This window comes from Salvelinus fontinalis, chromosome 6 (genome assembly GCF_029448725.1).
Source record: "Salvelinus fontinalis isolate EN_2023a chromosome 6, ASM2944872v1, whole genome shotgun sequence".
Taxonomy (NCBI): Eukaryota; Metazoa; Chordata; class Actinopteri; order Salmoniformes; family Salmonidae; genus Salvelinus; species Salvelinus fontinalis.
Window position 1 is genome coordinate 59,327,737 of NC_074670.1, and position 24,191 is coordinate 59,351,927.

General features: G+C 40.9%; 3 protein-coding genes across 7 annotated transcripts in view; 1 reads left to right on the forward strand and 2 right to left on the reverse strand.

Moving 5' to 3' along the window:
- Positions 1-1,647: 1,647 nt before the first annotated feature.
- On the forward strand, positions 1,648-7,397 carry LOC129858210 (ubiquitin-conjugating enzyme E2 A). Its single transcript, XM_055927254.1, has 6 exons — positions 1,648-1,934; positions 2,256-2,336; positions 2,567-2,592; positions 6,681-6,770; positions 6,900-6,988; positions 7,164-7,397. Exons 1-6 carry the CDS (start codon positions 1,891-1,893, stop codon positions 7,290-7,292), a joined length of 459 nt encoding a protein of 152 aa, XP_055783229.1. The 5' UTR covers positions 1,648-1,890; the 3' UTR covers positions 7,293-7,397.
- A 938-nt stretch (positions 7,398-8,335) lies between these two features.
- Positions 8,336-13,499, reverse strand: LOC129858205 (NF-kappa-B-repressing factor-like). Its single transcript, XM_055927245.1, has 3 exons — positions 13,077-13,499; positions 11,402-11,526; positions 8,336-11,260 (listed from the first exon to the last, which is right to left on the reverse strand). Exons 2-3 carry the CDS (start codon positions 11,490-11,492, stop codon positions 9,024-9,026), a joined length of 2,328 nt encoding a protein of 775 aa, XP_055783220.1. The 5' UTR covers positions 11,493-11,526; positions 13,077-13,499; the 3' UTR covers positions 8,336-9,023.
- A 636-nt stretch (positions 13,500-14,135) lies between these two features.
- LOC129858208 (septin-6-like) overlaps positions 14,136-24,191 on the reverse strand; it is a 45,923-nt gene continuing 35,867 nt past the window's right edge. For 3 of the 5 annotated variants that reach the window (XR_008759992.1, XM_055927250.1, XM_055927252.1), the window contains one exon: positions 14,136-15,520. Coding sequence is in view for 1 of the 5 variants with exons in the window: in XM_055927250.1 (XP_055783225.1) it covers positions 15,511-15,520 (10 nt within the window). In the remaining 4 variants the exon portion in view is untranslated. Of the gene's footprint in view, positions 23,760-24,191 lie in introns of all 5 variants that reach the window. The other 2 variants (XR_008759991.1, XM_055927251.1) reach the window with 1 other exon arrangement.

Below are 24,191 nucleotides of genomic sequence, written 5' to 3' on the forward strand. Positions count from 1 at the left end.
GGGAGCCCACTCGGGAAGGGGGTAACGATTCTTAATCCTAATCCTGTTCAGCCCTCTGTAATCAATGCATGGATGCAGACCTCCATCCTTCTTTCCCACAAAGAAGAAGCCTGCACCAGCTGGGGATGTAGAGGAGCGAATGAAACCTGCCTACAGCGACTCCCAGATGTAATTGTCCATGACTGCTGCTTCAGGAAGTACAGACGGCCCCAGGATGGGTGGAGCCAGGTAGGAGTTATATGGCACAGTCATATAGACGATGAGGAGGGAGGGTGGAGGATTGCCTCTTACTGAAGGCCTCCCGGACGTTGAAGTACTCGGGAGGGAGAGCGGAAAAGTTTTGGTGTTCAATTTATCCGTGGCCCCGGAGTCCACTAAGGCTTGAATGTGGTGCTGACGGTTGTCCCAATGGAGGGTTGTGGGTAGTGTCAGACGGTGACCAGGTAGCTGGGGTGTAACTGCACAGCTCGTCCGGGTCTACCCTTGTCCTGGCGAGCCCCAGCGTTTCCCATCAACTCTGTGTATGTTTAACAGAGATGGCGGAGACCTCTGCAGTAGAGGCAGCAGCCGTTGTGCATACATACGCCTGTCACGTTCCTGTGGGCTCAGATGTGTGCGTCCCAGCTGCCTGGGCTCCTCAATGCTGGGCTTGGGGGGCTCCGGAAACCGGGATACGGGGGCGGTGTCAAAAAAACACTGTCTCACACATTCTCGGATGCGGTTGTCGAAATTGATGGCCAGCGTTATCAGGGACTCGAGGTCCTCTCTCAGTTCCCGAGCGGCCAGTTCATCCTTGATGGAGTTAGACAGACCCTGCTGGAAAGCGGTGACCAGTGCCTCAGTGTTCCACCTACTGTGCGGCGAGGGTGCGGAACTCAAAGACGAAGCCACTGGTCTGGCCCCTTGGCAGAGGTTGAACAGTTGGCTTGCCGCTTCTCGTCCATAGACTGGGTGGTTGAAGACTGGTTGCAGCTCAGCAATGCCATGTGCCCGGAGGGTCTCTGATATTTGGGTGAGTTGTTCTTGCTGCCGCCCCAACAGTGCTCCTTGTTGGGTTATAGCATTCTGGATCTCGGTGATCTCTACTGGGTCCATGTTGAGGCAGAAGCTTGCTGTGACGTGGTAAGATTGGACCCAGGTGCAGAGAAGAGACCAGACAAGGAATCAGTGGTTAAGGATAAAAAATTATACTTTACTGAGAAACGGTAGCCAAAGGATCACAGTAAACTTGAAAAACCAACAAACACTAAGTCTCGAAAACTCACTCAGGAAACGAACGCACATGGTTAACAATTCAAGCTTCTGCAAAGGACAACCGTCTCTAGGACGGTCTCTGCCGCCCTCTGGTGACAGGTGGAACCATGACATGAACTATATTTTAAACCAAATACTTTTACTCAAGTAGTATTTTACTGGGTGACTTTCACTGTTACTTGAGTAATTTTCTATTAAGGTATATTTACTTTTACTAAAGTATGACAAGTGGGTACTTTTTCCACCACTGACAATTTTCCCAATTTGTATTACCGTTTCAAGAATGTAACGTAGGTAAGCCGTGAATTAACTCCCACACCAGTACAGTAGGTGGCGGTGTATGCACCTAAAAGTTGGATCCGATCCGCCATACAAATCTTGAAGAAGAAGCAGAAAACAAATAAAGAAAAAAAAGAACCATACCAATACTCACCCCTCTTTTCCTTGTGAGTGGTAACGTTAGTAGTGGCTAGCCCAGCCAACTCCTGTCTGAGGGGGAGAAAGAAGCTAACGTTTAGCTAAAGATTGTGGAAACTTAACGTTATCGTGGGAAATATAATAATTACTGTGAAAATCGTTTGTTTTAAAACGTGTGACTTGTAACCGTATGCGTACGTTTTAGTTCAACTGAATAAGATGTCAACTCCAGCAAGACGACGTTTAATGAGAGATTTTAAGCGGTATGTGTGAGGAGCTGCTTGCTAGCTAGCTTGGATGTCTAGGTGAAGCGTTTGTCTGACTGTTGCTAACTAGCTGAATTTTCCTTTTTTTGCGAAATGTTCCCAAACATCTTAACAGTTACTGGATAGCATAAGTTACTAGCTACTTGATAAATAAGTTACTAACACATGGATTGTTAACGTAAAGATAACATTACAGCTGAATATTTTGAAGTTGTAGTTAACTGGCCTGGCTACTGCTGCTAACGTTAGCCTATTTTAGCTAGCTAGCGAACTACTAACGTTTGCTAATTAAGCATCGAAAATAATATTATTTCTCAGGCTTCAAGAGGACCCTCCTGCAGGAGTTAGTGGAGCCCCGTCGGAAAACAATATCATGGTATGGAATGCCGTAATTTTTGGGTAAGTGACTGGACTATAAAAGTAGTAGCTAACTTTAGCTAGCTAGAAATAGATGATTAACGTTACCCGCAAAATCAATGACATGTCGTAACATGTGTCCAAAGTAGGGTATTCTTATGAATTATATGTTAATTTTCAAGAAATTGACATTGAACCTCTTGTCCCTAGCATATTAAAGTTATCAAACTAACATTAGCTATCTAAAGTGAACTCTTTTCTCTCTTCCCCAGCCCAGAGGGAACACCTTTTGAAGACGGTAAATAGCTCGCTAGCTATGTGTTTACTTTTTTTGTAGCTGGTACATTCTTGTGCATGTATTTGACAACTCAAACGGAAGTGATCAGTACCATGATAAGGACTATTTAATTGCATGGGAGACCTGTTGGAACAGTACGTAGACTTGCAGTACTAGTACTACTGCCATATGTACATAACTTAGCCATTGAACACTGGCCACTTTAATGTTTACCCACTTTGTGTTTTACCCACTTAGTGTATATACAGTATTCTAGTCATGGCTCATGATCATCCTATATAACTACTGCTTTACACACCTTTTCTATTCATATACTGTCCATACTGGCTGTACACACCGTTCACATATATATTTATATTCTGGGCTCTAGTCTGGAAGCTAATTTCCTGCATTTCTATACATTTTTCCTTGGTTTTGTGCTGTGTATTTAAATACTGTATTCTTGACGGTTTATACTAATATTTCTACTACTGTACATTGCATTTTAGTTACTGTTTATACACATCACATTTATTTATATACTGGATTCTTGACATATCTCACTGTAATATATCTACTGCTGTGTGTGCCATTTTTAATATATTGTGTGTAAATGTATATGTATAGATTGCAGTTGGGTTACTTTTACAGTATTAATTGGATTTGTTCTGACAGTACAGCATGGCACCGAGTTCTTAGGAAACTATGCAGTATTTTGTTTTTTTTATGTAAGATTTCCTGGGGTAACAATGTAAGAAATAATAAGTTTTATTACATACAGCCGGGAAGCACTATTGGATATAAGAGCAACATCAATTTACCAACATTACGACCAGGAATAGGAATTTCCCGACGCAGATCCTCTGTTCGGACCACCAGCCAGGACAATGACGCTAATTCCAGTAGGTGATCCGAAACAACAACGACTCCGCAGACGAAGCGGCCACTTGGCCAGGCTTCGCAGACGTGCACACCGCTCTCGAGTATAGTACTCGCCAATGTCAGGTCTCTTGACAACACGGTAGACGAAATTTGAGCAACGGTTGCCTTCTGGAGAGACATCAGAGACTGTAACATTCTCTGTTTCACAGAAACATGGCTCTCTCTTGATATGTTGTCAGAATCGGTTCAGCCATCGGGCTTCTCCATGCATCGTGCCGACAGAGATAAACACCTCTCTGGGAAAAGGAAGGGCGGGGTGTATGCTTTATGATTAACGACTCATGGTGTAATCATAACAACATACAGGAACTCAAGTCCTTCTGCTCACCCGATCTAGAATTCCTTCCAATCAAGTCCATATTACCTACCAAGAGAATTCTCGTCAGTTATAGTCACATCTGTGTACATTCCCCCTCAATCAGACACCAGGAGAGCCATCAAGGAACTTCACTATATGGAAATTGGAAACCATACATCCTGAGGCTGCATTTATTGTAGCTGGGGATTTTAACAAAGCAAATTTGAGAACAAGGCTACCTAAATTCTATCAGCATATTGATTGCGCTAAGCGCATGCGCAATACCCTTGACCACTGCTACTCTAACTTCCGTAATGCATACAAAGCCCTCCTTTCGGCAAATCCCACCACAACGTCATCTTGCTCCTTCCGTCTTATAGGCAGAAATTCAAACCAGGTGTACCAGTGACGAGAACCATTCAACGCTGGTCCGACCAATCGGAAGCCACACTTCAAGATTGTTTTGATCATGCGGACAGGAATATGTTCCACCGCATTAACCATGGAAAGCGGTCTGAGAATATGTTTGAATATGAACAGTGTAGCTATTCCCTCCAAGGCAATCAAACAAGCGAAATGCCAGTACAGGGACAAGGTGGAGTCGCAATTCAACGACTCAGACACGAGACGTATGTAGCAGATTCTACAGGAAATTGCAGACTAAAAGAAATCTAGCCACGTAACTGACACCGACATCACGCTTCCAGACAAACTAAACACCTTTGCCCGTTTTGAGGATAATACAGTGCCACCATCGCGGCCCGCTAACAAGGACTGCGCACCCCTGTCTTCTTCTCTGTGGCTAACGTGAGTAAAACATTTAAACGTGTTATCCCTCGCAAGGCTGCTGGCCCAGACGGCATCCCTAGCCGCGTCCTCAAAGCATGTGCATACCAGCTGGTTGGTGTGTTTACGGACATATTCAATCGCTTCCTATCCCAGTCTGTTGTCCCCACATGCTTCAAGATGGCTACCATTGTTCTTGTACACAAGAAGGCAAGGAACTAAACTAAATGACTACAGCCCCGTCGCACTCACTTCTGTCATCATGAAGCGCTTTGAGAGACTAGTCACAACAGGGTCTCAACCCCGCCCTGTGCAATTGGGTCCTGGACTTTCTGATGGGCCGCCCCCAGGTGGTGAAGGTAGGAAACAACATCTTCGCTGACCCTCAACACTGGGGCCCCACAATGGTGTGTGCTCAGCCCCCTTCTGTACTCCCTGGCCATGCACGCCTCCAACTCAATCATTACGTTTGCAGATGACACAACAGTAGTGGGCTTGATGACCACCGACGACGAGACAGCCTACATGGAGGTGAGGGCCCTCGGAGTGTGGTGTCAGGAAAACAACCTCTCACTCAACGTCAACAAAACAAAGGCGATGATCGTGGACTTCAGCAAAGGGAGCACCCCCTATCCACATCGAAGGGACAGCAGTGTAGAAGGTGGAAAGATTTAAGTTCCTTAGCGCGAACATCACCGACAAACTGAAACGGTCCACTCTCACACAGTGTGGTGAAGAAGGTGGAACAGTGCCTCTTCAACCACAGGAGGCAGAAGAAATTTGTCTTGTCACCCAAAACCCTCACAAACTTTTACAGATGCACAATTGAGAGCATCCTGTCGGGTTGTATTACAGCTTGGTACTGCACTGCCCTCAACCGCAAGGCTTTCCAGAGGGTGGTGCGGTCTGCACAATGCAGCACCGGGGGCAAATTACCTGCCTTCCATGACACCTACAGCACCCGATGTCACAGGAAGGCCAAAAAGATCAATGACATCAACCACCCGAGCCACTGCCTGTTCACACTGCTACCATCCAGAAGGCGAGGCCAGTACAGGTGCATCAAAGCTGGGACCAAGAGCCTGAAGAACAGCTTCTGTCTCAAGGCCATCAGACTGCTCAACGGCAATCACTAACTCGGAGGCTGCTGCCTACATTGAGACCCAAACAGTAGTCACTTTATACAATGCAGTCTAAATAATGCCACTTTAATAATGTTTACATATCTTACATTACTCACGTGTGTATATACTGTATTTTATACCATCTATTGCACCTTGCCTATGCCGTTCGGCCATGGCTCATCCATATACTTACATGTACATATTCTCATTCACCCCTTTAGATTTGTGTGTATTAGGTAGTTGTTGTGGAATTGTTAGATTACTTGTTAGATATTACTTCACTGTTGGAACTAGAAGGACAAGCATTTTGCTACACTCACATTAACATCTGCTAACCTTGTGTATGTGACAAATAAAATGTCTAAATATTTGTTTTAATTATTTGTGTACTTGTTTGACATTGTACTGCGTTAAGAACTAGTAACATAAGCATTTTGCTGTACACTGTGTACACAACCAATAAACCTTTTTGATTTGACATTGTAGACCAGGTGGTGTCTTATCAGAACTACTACAGTAATCCAGCTGACCTGTTAAATCGCTGAGATTACTGCCTGCCAGCAAGTGAATGAATCCTGTGAAATATGGGTTAACGCTTGGGGTCAAAACCAGGGGATTGTATCTGTTTGACATCATCTGTTAATGAATATGCATATCAGACCCACCAGTAATCCTCCATTCTAGCAAATGTCCCTCATTGAGTTGAATTTATGTACATTTGTGCTTTAGGATGTGTATGTTACTTTATTGAAATGGTAACAATTTAGTGGCCAATTACAGTATGCTATTTGGTTGCTGAAAACATTTTGCAGCAAGACAACTTTGAATTTGTTCTAAGCCATTCTGTTTTGGCCTGGTCCCAGATCCATTTGTGGTCATTGTCAAGCTAACCGGTTACCATTGTGTGATTGTTTTAGTGCCCACTTGATAATTAATATTCTCATATCCTTTATTTTCAGGAACTTTCAAACTCACAATAGAATTCACAGAGGAATACCCTAATAAGCCTCCAACTGTGCGTTTTGTCTCCAAAATGTTTCATCCAAACGGTATGTTTTTTTATTTTTTTAAACATGCTTATTGCTTACAGGATCATTTTATAGTGGAACAGCTGAATCTTTGTCAACACAATCCACCAGTCTTTGTTATGGAGTAAATGTATGTTCTGTATTGTACAGTCTACGCAGATGGTAGTATATGCTTGGACATTCTTCAGAACCGCTGGAGTCCAACTTATGATGTTTCTTCAATTCTAACTTCAATACAGGTATACTCAGCATTAACCATGAATCTTCATGAAATACTTACTTGAATTGTAAAGCTCCTTTTGTGCTTACATTTTTTTCTCAAATAAGTGTTTGAAACTATTTGAATTTAAAAAATCTAGTCAAGGGTGCCAGAATACTATTGCTACTGAAGTGTCTACTATTGCATCGTCTTAGTCTTTACTGGATGAGCCGAATCCCAACAGCCCAGCCAACAGCCAGGCGGCTCAGCTGTACCAGGAGAACAAGCGGGAGTACGAGAAGCGGGTGTCTGCCATCGTGGAACAGAGTTGGCGTGATTGTTGACACCCTCACCGTTCACAAAGTATGAACAATATCCAGCCTCAAGTCAAAAAGAGAACAGAAGAAAAATATCTCAAAGGAAATGAAATACACATGGTTTGAATCTTTCTCTGCAGTATGTTTGTTGTGCTTTATCTTAATGCATAATGCTCCTCCTGGACAAGAGCACATCAAAGTTACTTACAATGTAATTTACCCCGGCACATAAAGGTACTGGGGGGGGGGGGGGGGGGGGGGGGGGGGGGGTTACTCTTGTCATTTTAGTGTTTTAAGTCTTTGGCTAGTAGTGTGATTTTGCTGTATTGATTCAGATAATTGTGTATATTCAGAAGTTTGAGGGTTTTTGCTGTGGTTTGACTTTTGTTTCTAGCTTTCACACGTTTGCCTTTTTGGAGCTGTAGTATGATAGGTGTTCGTCAAATTGTTTCTTAGTTGGAATACTGTCATGGACTTTTTTCCAACCAATGTCAATTTCAAAACCCTACCTTTTTACATGCACAAACCATGTTCTTGTTGGGGCTTTGTTTTATGAATTGAATGGCTCTTTGAATGATATCTCCAACAGGATTCAAGTGTTTCGTTAAGGAACATACTTGGTGCACTTTTAAATGCAAGTCCTGTAACACTAGTGAAAAAGCATATTTATGAGGATGATTGACAAATTACCACAAATTCTCAGAGCAGGCAAACTTTTTCTCATGCACAGAACTCAATGTATCAAGGTAAAGGTTGTCTGTACTTGATGCCCTCATGACGTAATTACGAATACCACATGGGAATGTTGCAGTGTCCTTAACACCATTCAATCTGTGTAAAATGTGCAGTTGTATCTAACAAACTGTACATTTTCTTGTAAATAAAAATGATATATTCAACGAGCTTTTCTTGAGGGATGATGGCGCGACATGATTTAAGTTTCCAGCTGGTCTCAGATCCCTCGTCTCCACAATATTGCTGCAAACATTGGAGGGGTATGGTTCAAATTGCCACTGATATAGCAGTTAATTAAGATTTTTTTTTTGTAATAACACCAGTCAACTCACGTATTGAAGTCCAGACAGTAGACTTAATTTATTGATTAGTGTTATTACAGCTGTGAAAACAAGCAGATGAGAACTGTATTCACACAGGCTTATACATCTGACATTCCAAAGGGATCACAGGTTGCACTTTTACCATGTGACAAAGATCAAATTCAAGTCATGGAAGCAGTTTATTTGTAAATGTTCTCAACTATCTGAGGGAGGGAAGCATTGCAAGTATTGTGGCAGGGATGTTTCAATGTCAGCATATAGTTACAGATGTTGCCTCTAGTTTACACCAGTCATCACCTGAGGTGATGCCAACAGTATCTTCATTTCTAATGAAACTTTTGTGAAGGTGAAATGGCAGGCATTCTGCTTGTTAAGGCTATTTCTGTAGCCATGAAAAACATTTGCTAAAAATTGAAGATTTCTGTCAAAAGATACAGCACTCTAATCAACCGTAACAGCACAAAGCAGTTCAAGACTAGCATATTGTGCAAATTTGAAGCTGACAGAAGACAAAATAGTGGAATGACACAAGAAATGTTAATACAATGTCAGAAAATATGCCTAGAAAAGGAATGCAGAAACCACAAGTGTTTCTCCGAAAGACAAGCCTAGAAGATTGAAACAGTTTACATTCACAAACTTTTCCCAGACCAGGTGTGATTTTTTTTGTGGTAAGTATTGTTGGAGCTATGACATCCAGTCAGTGTGAGGCCTGAGGTTTCACCAGCTCGTAGCGTCCCACCTGCCCTTCCTGCAGGAGCTGGCCAATGAGCTGGTCTTTGTGCACTTTGCGGCTGACGATGAGGAAGCGCAGCCTGCCCTGGCCGTATGACTTACTGCGCAGGCCATACTTCTGGGATATCTGGTGGATCTGCTTGCGTTCATCATTGTTGAGCTCAGTGGAGAAGCGCAGGTCATCCTGGCGGTCTGAACTGGCATAGTTACGGATGATGTCCTCGATGTTCCGTTTGGTGAGCTGATTCCCAGACTTGTCCATGTCCATACCCAGTCCCTCTCTGGAGAATTGCTCTTTGACCTTGATGGGTTCAGAGATGCCCTCCCCTTCCCGGCCCAATCCGCCACCTTTCCAGCCCATCTTGCGGAGTAGCTGATTCCCGATATTGTCCTCCTTGATCTCCTGTCTCGAGGACTCTTCACCAGAGCGAGTCAGAATCTGGTGGCGAGAGAGGGCGTCAGCATTACCCTCCTTCCTGAGGTTGGATTTCACCACAGCCTGTGTTTGCCGGAGTGTGGCCAGGGCCTCCTCTGCTGCAATGTGCTTCACCGTTTTCTTGGGTCCGATGCCTGCCGCTACGTATTGACCCTCCAGGAACACCTCACACCTCCAGCGGTGGTCTGGTAGCACTGTGAACTTATAATCGGCAGCTACCTTGTTGAACTGGGCAGTGTCATTGATGATGCAGATGGCATTGTCTGAGTTCTCCAGGATGACCAGTTCGCTCAAGTGTTTCTTCCTACCACCCTGGTGACCGAAACGACCACCCGATGGGTCAGAGTGATGGTTTCCTCGAGAGAACTGCTGTGGTTGTTGTTGCTGCTGCCGGGCTGCCTGGTTCATGCGTAGTTTCCTCACTGCCTCTTCAGCTGCTGTATGTTTAGACGTCTTCTTACTTCCCCTGGCCTGTGCCACCAGCGCATCCTGTAAGTACACGCTACATTGCCATGCACTGCTGTTGGGGACCACGTCGAACTTGTAGTCAATCTTCATGCGGTTGAAGGCGGCAGAGTTGTTAAGAATGCAGATGGCATCATGAGCGTTGTCAACAACGACAAAATCTGTCCAGTGCTTGCGTTTGTCAGGCTCGTATTGACCCTTGGAGCTAGGCGTAGGCTTGTCCTCCGGGTTACGCAGTGCCGGTAGAAATGCAGGGGTAGGGCAGTGCGTCTGGCAGACCACAATATCATTGACCAAGGAGTGTTTGAATTTGCGCTGCACTACACGGACCTCCACCAGTTTGAAGAAAAGCTTCATAGCCTGCTCAGAAGCACGGTCCCTGGCCCCGTTTTTGCTGCCAGAGTAGCCAGTAGCAAGGTAAACACACTGGCATCTCAGCTCACAGGCATAGCCATCAGTCGGTACTTTCCTGTTCTTGGGTAGGTCTGCTGGAGGGATATCCTTGAGGTTGACATAGACATACTCCGGATTGGTTTTACAGGCCTGTATGCTACGGCTCAGCATGAAATTGTAGTTAGGAGATTCAGCTCCACACATGAACGCGGGGTCTCTTAAAGTGACAGCTATGGCGGATGCCACACTATTGATCAGCCTTTGCTTTTCATCCAGCACGGCTTGAGATATGGGGATGAGTTGTGAAGAAGACCCAGAGACAGATGAGGGGCTGCTCCTCCCTGGGCTGCTGTAGACTCTACTGAATGGTCTGCTGGATGTGGGTCTGTCCTGCTGCCTGAAGCCAAGGCCTTGGCTTCCTGAATCCCCCCAGCCCCCTGATCGACTGCCCCCTCCATATCCATCAAATCTAGGGGCCTGAGCGTATGTGTCCGGATGCCTAGTGTTGTGGAACTCGTATCTGGCCGAGTAGTCCTGCTGCACTTTAGTCATATAATTTGAGGCAGATCCTCGGCTTCCATGACCCAAACCACTTGTGCTACCTGAGGGTATGTCTCTATCTCTTTCTCTATCCCGCCAAGAGTCAGAAGAACCGTATGATGAAACTCTGTCGAACGCAGGCCTAGCTGCAGAGGAGTCTGGAGCTCGGTTGCTGCCATAAGAGGGACGGTCAGAGTCTGAGTCCCACTGTCTCACACTGTTCACCTCACTCCTACGGCGCTCCTTGTCATTCTCCTTCTCATCATTGCCAGACCTGCCACTGCTGCTACCACTAACAAAGTGCACAGGCTCAAACCGCGGTCTGGAACCAAATTTGGACACCGGCATTTTCCTCATTGGCTCTTCTCCTAACATTAAAGAACAAAACAGAGAATCAATCAATGACAAGCATATAACAATCAATTAGTAATTTTTCATCTTCCAGTAAATTAGAAAAATACTTTAAAACAGTGGCAAGGAGTTCAATTTGAAGAACCAAAATCACTTACTGCCATCTGATGAATTGGGTCTCTTCTTTGCTTCAGCACTTGGAACCAGGTCAAAGGAGGGCATTTCGCCAATGTCAATCCTTTCAGCCATGTCCAGCACCTCTCACCTCAGATCAGAGCCATACCTTTAAAAGAAAACAGAGCTATATAAAAAAGGGAAACAAGCATAACGTGTATTTCTATGCTAGCACAGTAAAACAGTTAACGTGGGTCTACTACCGGAAATACTCTATTAGGGAGAGAACTTTTGTTCCCACAATTCCCACATCAAACTGAGGGCTATATGCTCCCAAAAATATATGATACGAATCTGTAGGCTACATATGAACACAGGTTCATATTAGGCCATGATTCCGACAAGGTACGCCTATGTCCGTATCCAGGTGTCAGGAAAGGCCTTGTGGACATTCGTTTCACAATAAATTGTTTTATGGCCAACCACTGTTTCTCACTTTCAAAACGCATTGACAGTGACGTGGCTCTGTAAAGGTAATTATTGAAATGATGGCAAAAATAACTAGTGCTAGCTAACAAGATCAGTTTACAGACTGCAAGAAAGAAGATTAGCAAACGTTACCATGAGTGTAATCATTACCCAGACATGTTTTTCAACTAAAACGAGAGTTTCTATTGGACAAAGTCAAGTAGGCCCCTCACCGTTTCGTTTGAGAAACGTTTTGCAACTGAGACAGCATAATGAATACGCCCCAGCTGGCAGAAAGGACACCATCATAAGTCGCTAAGAATTAATGTTATGGCTAACGTTAGATAACTAGCTAAGAATAGGCAGACTGATGTGGATAAAAATGCTATTATTTATGGCAACATTAACTACATTTCTGATTAATTATGACTCCTTAGTGTGCACAACTTCTCAAAACCGTATTTTCTACTAAGTATAACCACAGAGTTTCTAAACCCAGAGGGGCAAACATCGTGAGACTTTCGGGAACGCTTGCGAAACAGACCAGGGTTTGAGAAGTCAATGATAAGTGGAACAATTATTCCTTAGTTCATTTTCTAGAAATCTAAAGACACAACCTAGATTCAAGCCAATGTCTTAAGCAGTTGAAGATGTTATTACTCCAACCTCGTGAAAGTGACAAACTGACACGTTTTCATTTTCGTCAAAAACAACTTTACATTGACGGAGAGCCTTTGATTTAACAGCCTGCACATGCGCAGTTTTGCAAGAGAGACCGTTAGCCCCGATGACGTGTTTCTGCGCATGAGCTTAACTAGCCAACGTCGCCATGACATCGCCTACAAGTGAGATCTGGGATTTCTTTTAGAGAAGCAGTTTTGGCCTATCTTCATACTGTACTGTCTTTGGTATAACGTTACCGAGTTAACTAGCACGCTACGTAGCAACTAGCTAGCTAACTTCAGCATAACAGCTAACTACGTTATCATTGATGCAAACAATCAAGTCTTCGTTTGCTAATTTGAGTTGTCTACAGATTAAATGGTATAACTAATCATCTGTTTTAAAGTAAACCAGATTTTAACAGACGAAACAAGTGACGCAGTAAACGAGCAAACATGGCTAGCTAGCTAGCTAGTTAATTGAAAAAAGATTGATGCATCATCTTGCACGGGAATGTGATATGGAGCACGAGACAGATAGCTAGTTGTCGAATTGTTTTTAGCTCAAATTAATATTTTAGCCACTTACCTCAATGCAAAGTATTAAGTCCGATGTTTCTTTGTGCCCTTGGTGTCAGTCTTCCACTAATATAGTTCAATGTCTAGCGAGCGGCTTCGCCTTTGGTCATCACCATAACATCCGGGGGGGTCGTCAGTAGTCATCACAGTCACAAAGTCACAATTATGGATAAACACCAACATCGCCTATTTATTTCCTTAAAATCTGATTTTAAACCTAATCTTAACCACATTGCTAACCTTAAAATAAGATCAAAAAGCTATTTTTTGTTTTCATTCATTTTTACGATATAGCCAATATTGACTTTGTAGCTGTGGTAACTAGTGACAACCCGTCAACGTCCCATATAACCACAGATAGAACAATGAGACAGATATTTCAGCGAATGTTTTAGTGTGAAGCATTCGGTTGGCGTATCCACTCACTACCAAATATGGTGGTGAGAGGAAGCCCAGTAGCCGACAGTGGGAGAATATTGAGCAGATTCCTTTTTGCGAACATTATGGACATTTTTTAATCGATTAAACATTTGATTTCAATACCGTTTTCTGCTCCCAAAACTATATGATACGAACAGAGTGGACTGCGTTTTGTAGATTTTACCCTTTGCCAAAGTTGTAAAAATGTTTCGTTGTTTAGGAGCAAGGGCGAATTGAGCTATTGCACACGCGCACTCTATAAAGTAGGCGATCCCTAACAGAAATATGCAAATACGTGCTACAACGCGGTAATAGGATCTCGCTGCCTCGTGCTTGGCTCTGCCTCCATACTTGATTCTTCTGCCCACTAACTCATTTGTTCCCATTGAAAATTACGTGTGGTCTTTCTGGGGTTAGTTATAAAAAATCTTTGCTTTACAACCCTCCATTTTCTAGTCCATCTAAAATCATGGCGTCTGGAATGTTTCCGCATGCATGCGCTCCACCTGAGAACCAGAAGGTGGCAGTCTTCCTCTTCACTTTCAAAGTTCACCAAAAATATGGGCTTATTTCATTGTGTGAATATTTATATAACACCAATGTTTATTTGCACAACTAAGTAATTTGGCATAACAAAACAAATGTACACTTTATTTTCAGAATTTTATTGAAAAAGTACATCAATGGAATCAAACTACAATAAAATATTTCATAATTAATTTGTGGTGTGGACAGATAATTCACTAGGAGGGGTGATTATGGCAGATGCTAGAAAAATGTATGGCAATTTCTTACACCAAAAAATGTAACTACACAGAGAGAAGAGTCACATCCAAAGATAATATCTCATAAACAGGTCTCCACTTCAATACACAAAATATATCTTTATAAATTATACAAATGTATCCATCTGTACCTAGGATTCAACTCCATCTCATTGTAATATTTGGCAATATGGATGCTGAAAATTGTGGAGAAGGGTATAACAAGGAGTAATACACAAGATAAAACTGATCCAAACAATATAGAGCACCAAATGTGAAATAGTGCAAAACGGAACTGTTAGGGGACAAAACAGCTATGGGAGCAAAAGGTCAAGATCACAGAAGTGATGAAATAAAAGAGCATTAGACATGCAAAATACAGAATAGGGTGATGGTAGTTAAAGCACAATGTGTAAAGTACATTAAATGTGACCTATATGGTATTTCAGTACGGAAAAGGTGTTTTCACTAAATAAGTGCTTGACATGAATACGGCTTTGGCTCTTCTAAGTTGCAATGAAACAATCTATGCAGTGAACATAAAGAACACTGTTTTGGATCGTAATTGTCTTTTGGTTTTTAACTGACAAAAGTATCTACTAGTCACACATGCAAGGTTAGATGTCACACTTTGCTCTATCAATCACCAAATGAATGTATTTTGGTTTTATCAGTGTTTTATTGAGATTTGTGGGTTATGCTATTTGTATTCAAAACTAACTCCCCCTTTGAATGAGGAGCACAGTAAATCATATAGGCTATTTGTAATAGTATTGGTTATTTCAAACAGAATAAGCCCTTCTCAAAATGGACGTAATATATGATTAAATGTTATTACATAAACACTTCCTTAAAATTAACTGTCAATGAAATTCAGATAGTTTTGTGCAAAATATAAATTAATCCAGAGCCTTGGCTCTGTTACAATTGGTATGATGAAACTATTGATTAGATGTGTTTCTCTTGAACAACCATTTAGAATCCTACCTAAGCAAAGCTTCGTTCATTCATACACCAAGACGGAGCTGCAAAATATTAAGAGTGAAGGACTCCCACTAACCAAAGTGTACCTTGATTAGGTGACAAAACGTAAACTATCCAAAAAATACCATGTGAACCCCACATTAGGCCATGGTCAACAAAGCAGATGAGATAGAAGTTAAAAAAGGTTGATGCAGAGAGAAAAGACAGGAAGAGGAAACGGGTGCTTAGTTCTTGTTGAAGCTGCAATCCCCTCTTCAGACAGGTGGGCAAGACAGATTAAAAGAAGCTAGAGAGAGGAAGAGACAAATGCAAAGTTACAAGAGAGGCCCAGGCAACAGTGCTTACCAGAAGGCAAGGTTCAAGATAAATAAGAAACAAGGATTAGTGACATTTTGGGAAGAAAGACAGAAAGTATTTGGGTTTTCCTAAGGCATGTATAGTTGCTACTGTACTTCAAATTACACTAACTACATTACAAATGTACTGTCAGTGTCGTAAAAAAAAACGACTAATATAATACCATACTATAGCTGACTAATTCGATTTGAGCATAATACTGATTTAAAACATTTAATAAATAGCTTAATCCCTTTGAGACAAGTTTAATTAACTGCTCGCAGCCGATATTATGTCCTCTGAAAATCCCAAAAGGGTATGCAATATCATTTAATAAATCAAACATGGACAATATTAAACCTAACATGATGGAAAAACTACCAAGTGACGTGCACAACAACATAGTCCAGAAATGTCAATCTTACAGAAATAAAGAGCAAAATGCTGATATTAGTCATCTAAGTCAGCACAGCAAAAACACACGACATGACAAAAGGCATAGCCATAGACAAGATATTAAGATTAAGCCACATAGTGAGCACATATAGTTAGAGCAGCAGTGATATACATACAGTTGAAGTCAGAAGTGTACATACACCTAAGCCAAATACATTTAAACTCAGTTTTTCACAATTCCTGACATTTAATCCCAGTAAAAATTCCCTGTTTTAGGTCAGTTAGGATCACCACTTTATTTTAAGAATGTGAAATGTCAGAATAATAGTAGAGTGAATTATTTATTTCAGCTTTTATTTCTTTCATCACATTCCCAGTGGGTCAGAAGTTTACATACAGTCAATTAAGTATTTGGTAGCATTGCCTTTAAATTGTTTAACTTGGGTCAAACGTTTCAGGTAGCCTCCCACAAGCTTCCCACAATAAGTTGGGTGAACTTTGGCCCATTCCTCCTGACAGAGCTGGTGTAACTGAGTCAGGTTTGTAGGCCTCCTTGCTCGCACACGATTTTCAGTTCTACCCACAAATTTTCTATGGGATTGAGGTCAGGGCTTTGTGATGGCCACTCCAATACCTTGACTTTGTTGTCCTTAAACCATTTTGCCACACCTTTGGAAGTATGCTTGGAGCCATTGTCCATTTGGAAGACCCATTTGCGACCAAGCTTTAACTTCCTGACTGATGTCTTGAGATGTTGCTTCAATATATCCACATAATTTTCCTGCCTCATGATGCCATCTGTTTTGTGAAGTGCACCAGTCCCTCCTGCAGCAAAGCACCCCCACAACATGATGCTGCCACCCCCGTGCGTCACTGTTGGGATGGTGTTCTTTGGCTGCAAGCCTTCCCCTTTTTCCTCCAAACATAACGATGGTCAATATGGCCAAACAGTTCCATTTTTGTTTCATCAGACCAGAGGACATTTCTCCAAAAAGTACCATCTTTGTCCCCATGTGCAGTTGCAAACCGTAGTCTGGCTTTTTTATGGCGGTTTTGAAGCAGTGGCTTCTTCCTTGCTGAGCGGCCTTTCAGGTTATGTAGATATAGGACTAGTTTTACTGTGGACATAGATACTTTTGTACCTGTTTCCTCCAGCATTTTCACAAGGTCTTTTGCTGTTGTTCTGGGATTGATTTGCACTTTTCGCACCAAAGTACGTTCATCTCTAGGAGACAGAACAGGAGACTCTCCTTCCTGAGCGATATGATGGCTACGTGGTCCCATGGTGTTTATACTTGCATACTATTGTTTGTACAGATGAACATGGTACCTTCAGGCGTTTGGAAAGGTTTATTTATTTATTTATTTATTTTTTGGGGGTGTGGATCAGCTTAATATTGCGGAAAGAATGTTGCTTCCAATGTAATTGACTGCATCATTTCCAATCCCCCATATTTTTTTGGGTAAATATATATATCCATTCACGTATGCATACATATACACATATATACATACACATACCTACATAGACATACATACTTTTTTAAAAATAGTATACCTTTATTATTATTCCCTGCAAACCCTACCACCGATCCCCCAATTGGAGTAAACTGATAAACATTTCTGTTTTTACCTTCAATTTATACATCTTATACACATTTTACAGACACAGTCTACTTTATAATAGTTCTCTCTTGTTTGTTCTTAGTCCTTCCTCTATTTCTGTTGTCCATCCAGTTTGATTTCCACTTGTAACTGTGCTATTTCACAATAGCTCCGCACCTATACACATTTCACAGATCCCGTATGCCCTACATTGTTTATCTTGTTATTAGTCCCACCCTTCAGCTCCACTCAACCTTTCCCATCTATCTTCCAACATCATCCATTTCTGATTTTTATTTGCCATATATTTTTCAACTGTGCTGTGATGCTTCACAAAGGATTTGAATCTTCCTATTCTCATAGCTTCCACGGATTGTAAATTAAAAATAAACATTTTTGCTAAAATAATTATTATATTATTGATTGATTGACTATGGCTTTTCAGATCCCCCAGTATTGCTATCTGTAGCGTTAGTTCTACGCAAATGTTGCAATTCTTCAACCATTCCTGGACCTGTGACCAAAAACGAGCTACATGCGGACAATACCAAAATAAATGGTCTAATGACTCTGCCTCCTCACAGCAGAATCTACAGAGCTGGGAAGATTGTATCCCCCATATATATAACAATCTATTAGTTGCAAGAATTTTGTACAATAATTTAAATTGAAAAATTCGAAGTTTTGAATCCGGCGTTGTTTTGCGTATCAATTCATAAACCATGTGCCATGGAATGGGTACATCGAAAATCTCTTCCCAACTATTTTGCAATTTATATGGCACAGCTGTAAGTTTTTTGGTCCTTAAATGAAATTGGTATATGTTTTTATTTATCACACTTTTCTTTAACCATTTATGTTCTTTAATATAAGGCCGACATACAAGTTCCTTACTTTTATCCCCTTCCACCTGCCTCTTCCATTTTTGTGGTAATGCTGCAATTAATTGGTTGTAATTTTGGATAGAGCAGACATTTCCATATGTCTGTGTTAGCTGCATGTGTGACATTACTCCACCAGTCCTATTTATGATATCATTCACAAAAATTATACCTTTTTTAAACATTTCTTCGATAAATACAGTTTTTTTTATCAATTACTATATTTGAATTTAACCACAAGATTTGTTGTACTATTTGTTCCGTCCTTTCAGGTGGATTAAACTGAAATTGCAACCAACTTTCTAAGGCTTGTTTAAAAAATAAGGATATTTTGGAGATTATTTCCTTTTCAAACAACCGAAAGTGAGCAGGTGTAATCTGAATAAAGGGAAAAAGGCCCTTCTTGAACATAGGATGAGACATTCGTACCAATCTACTAGAGAACCAGTTTGGATTTAAGTATAACTTTTGTATGACTGATGCCTTTAGTGAGAGGTCTAATGCTTTAATATTTAATAATTTCTGCCCTCCGAATTCATATTCGTTATATAAATAGGCCCTTTTAATTTTATCTGGCTTGCCGTTCCAAATAAAATTGAATATTTTTTGTTCATATAATTTAAAAAGCAGGTCACTAGGTGTAGGCAAAACCATAAGCAAATAGGTAAACTGTGATATGATTAAAGAGTTAATCAGGGTGATTTTCCCACAAATAGACAGGTATTTTCCTTTCCATGGTAGCAAGATCTTATCTATTTTTGCTAACTTTCTATAAAAATTTATTGGAGTGAGATCATTTCTTTCTTTTGGGATTTGTATACCGAGTATGTCCACATCACCGTCAGACCATTTAATTGGTAAACTACATGGCAATGTAAAATGTGTATTTTTTAGTGATCCAATACGTAATATGGTACATTTATCATAATTTGGTTTTAATCCAGAGAGGATAGCAAATGTATCTAGATCCTCTAAGAGGCCGTGGAGAGATTCTAGTAGTGGTTTTAAAAGAAAACACGAATCATCAGCGTACAATGACACCTTAGTTTTTAGGCCCTGGATTTCTAATCCCTTAATATTAATGTTTGATCAAATTTTAACAGCTAACATTTCGATGGCAATAATAAATAGATATGCCGATAGTGGACAACCTTGTTTTACTCCTCTAGATAGTTTAAAACTTTCTGAGATGTAGCCATTATTTACTATTTTACACCTAGGGTTACTATACATAATTTTTACCCATTTTATAAGAGATTCCCCAAAATTGAAATATTCTAGGCATTTATATATAAACTCCAGTCGTACTTTATCAAAAGCCTTTTCAAAATCAGCTATGAAAACCAGGCCTGGTGTCCCCGATATTTCATAGTGTTCCATTGTTTCCAGTACTTGCCTTATATTATCTCCAATGTATCGTCCATGTAAAAAACCTGTCTGATTAGGATGAATAATATCTGACAAAACTTTTTTTATTCTATGCGCCAAGCATTTTGCTAGGATTTTTGCATCACAACACTGAAGTGTAAGAGGTCTCCAATTTTTTAAATGGACTGGATCTTTATATATACCACTTGGGTCCTGTTTCAGTAATAATGATATCACACCTTCTTGTTGCGTGTCTGATAATCTATCATTTATATAGGAGTGGTTAAAACAAGCTAATAATGGTCCTTTGAGTATATCAAAAAAATGTTTGTATACTTCCACTGGTATGCCATCCAGTCCTGGAGTTTTCCCATCCTTAAAGGCCCCAATTGCATCAAGTAGTTCCTCCTCTGTAATTAGGCCTTCACATGAGTCTTTCTGTACAGATGTTAATTTTACATTATTATTAGGGAAAAAATCCATACAATTAGTTTCAGTTAGTAGAGATGGAGGAGCCTGAAACGAAAATATATTCTTAAAGTACTTTACTTCCTCTTTCAAAATATCATTTGGTGAATCATGCGTGACTCCATCATTTGTAACAAGTTTTAATACGTTTTTTTTGGTAGCATTTCTATATTGAAGATTGAAAAAGAATTTGGTGCATTTTTCCCCATATTCCATCCAGTTCGCTTTATTTTTGTAATATATTACACTGGATCTTTCTTGAATAAGTTCCTCCATTTCTTTTTGTTTTTCCTCTAACTTATTCTGTGCCTCTATGGTACCGTTTTTATTGTTATCTAACTGTACTGTTAGTCCTTCAATTTCCTTTGTTAATATGGACTCTTTTGATCGAAATTGCTTTTGTTTTATAGATGAGTACTGGATTGCATGGCCTCTAAAGGCACACTTAAAAGTGTCCCATACAATATGGGGATCTGCTGTACCTATGTTATGTCTAAAAAAGTCAGTTATAAATTCTTCTGTCCTAGTTGTAAACAATTTATCATCTAGTAGGCTTTGATTAAGGCGTTTGGAAATTGCTTCCAAGGATGAACCAGGCTTGTGGAGGTCTATCATTTTTTTCTGGTCTTGGCTGATTTCTTTAGATTTTCCCATGATGTCAAGCAAAGAGGCACTGAGTTTGAAGGTAGGCCTTGAAATACATCCACAGGTACACCTCCAATTGACTCAAATTATGTCAATTAGCCTATCAGAAGCTTCTAAAGCCATGACATAATTTTCTGAAATGTTTCAAGCTGTTTAAAGGCACAGTCAACTAAGTGTATGTAAACTTCTGACCCACTGGAATTGTGATACACTGAATTAATCTGTCTGTAAACAATTGTTGGAAAAATTAATTGTGTCATGCACAAAGTAGATGTCCTAACCGACTTGCCAAAACTATAGTTTGTTTACAAGAAATTTGTGGAGTGGTTGAAAAACGAGTTTTAATGACTCCAAACTAAGTGTATGTAAACTTCCGACTTCAACTGTATAGGGGTATCTTTTAGTTAGTACATAGAGCAGATTCATGTTTTTTAAACCAGGGTCCGCAATGCCTCTCCTCAGCCTTGGGGTACCGGCTACCCACAAAGCCTGGTCCCTTAGCAAAGCTTGAGGGTGGAAGCACCTACTCAGTGCAGAGCCAGGGATTACTGCAAAGGAAAGGTAAATACATAGAGCAGTGAACAGGGGGACTGAAGCAGGTTGTGAATGACACCACACACCAAGGCACACCCTGCCAACCCAAAGAGCTGAGGACAACAGTTCCCCAGAAACATTGAGACAAAGAGCAACTTGAGAAGGGATTGTGAGAAGTTGTAAACCATACCTACTACACCCGTGTACAAGAATGTGTAAGCGTGTAAGAGACTAATTTCAATACATTTAGATGGAAACAAAAGGCCTACATCTGTGGACACTCGTCAGACCAACTGTCCCACATGATTATATTGAGCAAGGACAAACAGACATGTTTTGGAGGGTGGAAATGTTTTTCTGATAAACAACACCCTGTCCTCAAGATACAGATGTGAAGGAAGTGGATTGGAAAATAAAACCCAACAATCTCATTGGCACTGACAGTTATCTGCCAAACAAAGGAGTGTTCCTATCCTGTTTCTCTAGGAGGGATGGAGAATGACTGCTGGCTCAGTCTGTTCAGACAAAAGCAGTGCATTAGTATAAGGCTGAATAGTAACTTGACATTTGAGCACCTAACTTAAATGCTCATGCAAGTCTCCCACTGAATTCAATTCAGGATTTATGTGAAATTCCAAGTTACGTGCGCATATCCCAAGTCAGGATCCAGCCCTTTGAATTCAGGTTAGCAGACAATTTTGCTCTGTAAAGCTCTGTAAGGAGAGCTGTTTTGACAATAACAATGGCGTGATATCTCAAAGCCCTTGAATGAGAGTTAAATATGTAGACCAAAGCTAGTGTTTTCAACTGTAATCAGAATCTATGTAAAATCCTAATATCCTCACATGCAGAACCCACTTACATACTATGTTACTGCTTCATTAAAATATTTCATACACAATAATCGTGGCCACAGTTGAAATATTTGGTGAAATTCCCTCTTTATTTCCCTTGGAGATTAAGTATTTTTTGTGTAACACTGATACAAGTGCAATACTGATCCCTACATTATTGTTATTTGGTTAAATGGCTTAAAATATGATGTTATATGTAGAAAAAAATCTAAAAGTCACAATTGCACTGGAAATATACAAAATTACATTTGTGTAAAATGTGCAAACGTGAAAAGCTAACAAGTATGCAGATAGCGTACAGTATATGAAAAACAATGAGGTATGGGCAAAGAGATGACAAGAAATCATTCATATTTGCACATGCACCAGGCTAAGATGAAATAACATCAGCAGTTGACTAACACTCACTTTCTCCGTAGCCTGAGTGCCAGTCTGTTTGTGCTATCATGCCAACTCCCTGTCACTCATTATTCATGCCATGTTAGGAGTAGGCAAAAGCACAAACAGATCTGGGACTAGGCTACTCTCTTGATAGGTGGTGGACAATATGCCCTCATTCAAAACATACAATAATAGTATCTTAATTTTCAATAATTACACATTGTATGCCAACACGATATCAGCGCACATTGTCATAATGTCATACTATTGGAGTGGTTGATTATACCCTGGTAGTGAGTAGAATAGTGGTGGTCTGAAACATGGACCGGAAGATGCTAATGAGCACGCACACAGACAGCTATGTCTTACTATACTAGTGAGGTCTTTTGGGGGACCAACAACTAATTTCCATTCAAAATCCAATTTTCCCTAACCGCTAACCCTAAACCTAACTCTTAACCTAATCTTAACCTCTAACCCTAATTCTAACCCAAATTCTAACCCTAAACCTAATCCTAAAATAGCCATATTTCAAGTGAGGACCAACAAAATGTCCTCACTTCTCTGAATTTTAGTTGGTTTACTATTCTTGTGAGGACTTCTGGTACTTACAAGTATAGTAAAAATGTATCCACACACACACACACACCACTGGCCTGGTCAGACCACAGCTGATATACATTTCACCTTAGCCTCCACAAACTCCTGCCTGTCACAACAGTAGTTGTGCATGTAAAAGTAAAAAGCCCACTCAGTCATGCAGAACGGTCAACAACAAAAACAACAAGAGAATACATCTACTTTCCAACAGAAAGCAAACAGGCAAACAGAGGATGATGGCTCGTAACAAAAACAACGTACAAAAACAAGCATCTTTAGCGCAAAAAGGATGCGTTTGAGTCAAGGATTCCCATTCACAGTAATGGCTGGATTCTTCCACAGTGCAGGGGCATGTGTGGGGTTTGGAATAGGGGAGAGGGGGAGGGCTGGAGGGCACAGAGAACAGCATGGCACTGCCAGGGATGGGGTGAAAAATCATTCCTACAGGAGTCCTTAACTGGAAACGAGAGAGAAGGACCATTACGGCTTTCTAGGGATTAACGCCAACACTGGAAGATACCACAGGAGGCTGCTGAAGCGAGGATGGCTCATAATAATGGCCGAAACAGCACTAATGGAATGGCATCAAACACATGGAAACCAGCCATTACCATGAGCCCGTCCTCCCCAATGAAGGTGCCACCAACTTCCTGTGATAGACATACTTTTTAATAAAATGACAGAATCACATTCTTCATGTTAGTGGTAAAATGTAATGTTAAAAGGAACATGCACTTAGGTTGTTAATGTTTATAGGACTTATGAGTGAATGGGGGTGGGGAGATTTAGAGTATCTGTTGAAACTAAATGGACTTGGTATGCTAATAGACACCACACCAACTCAGTGGCCTTGTGGTTAGAGTGTCCGCCCTGGGATTGGAAGGTTGGT

Bases quoted from the DNA above. Each gene is read 5' to 3' on its own strand.
- LOC129858210 (XM_055927254.1), top strand. From the start codon at position 1,891: ATGTCAACTCCAGCAAGACGACGTTTAATGAGAGATTTTAAGCG. The intron at 1,935-2,255 runs GTATGTGTGAGG...ATTATTTCTCAG, and splicing joins TTAATGAGAGATTTTAAGCG to GCTTCAAGAGGACCCTCCTG. The intron at 2,337-2,566 runs GTAAGTGACTGG...TCTCTTCCCCAG, and splicing joins TGGAATGCCGTAATTTTTGG to CCCAGAGGGAACACCTTTTG.
- LOC129858205 (XM_055927245.1), bottom strand. From the start codon at position 11,492: ATGGCTGAAAGGATTGACATTGGCGAAATGCCCTCCTTTGACCTGGTT. The intron at 11,261-11,401 runs GTAAGTGATTTT...CTTTAATGTTAG, and splicing joins ACCCAATTCATCAGATGGCA to GAGAAGAGCCAATGAGGAAA.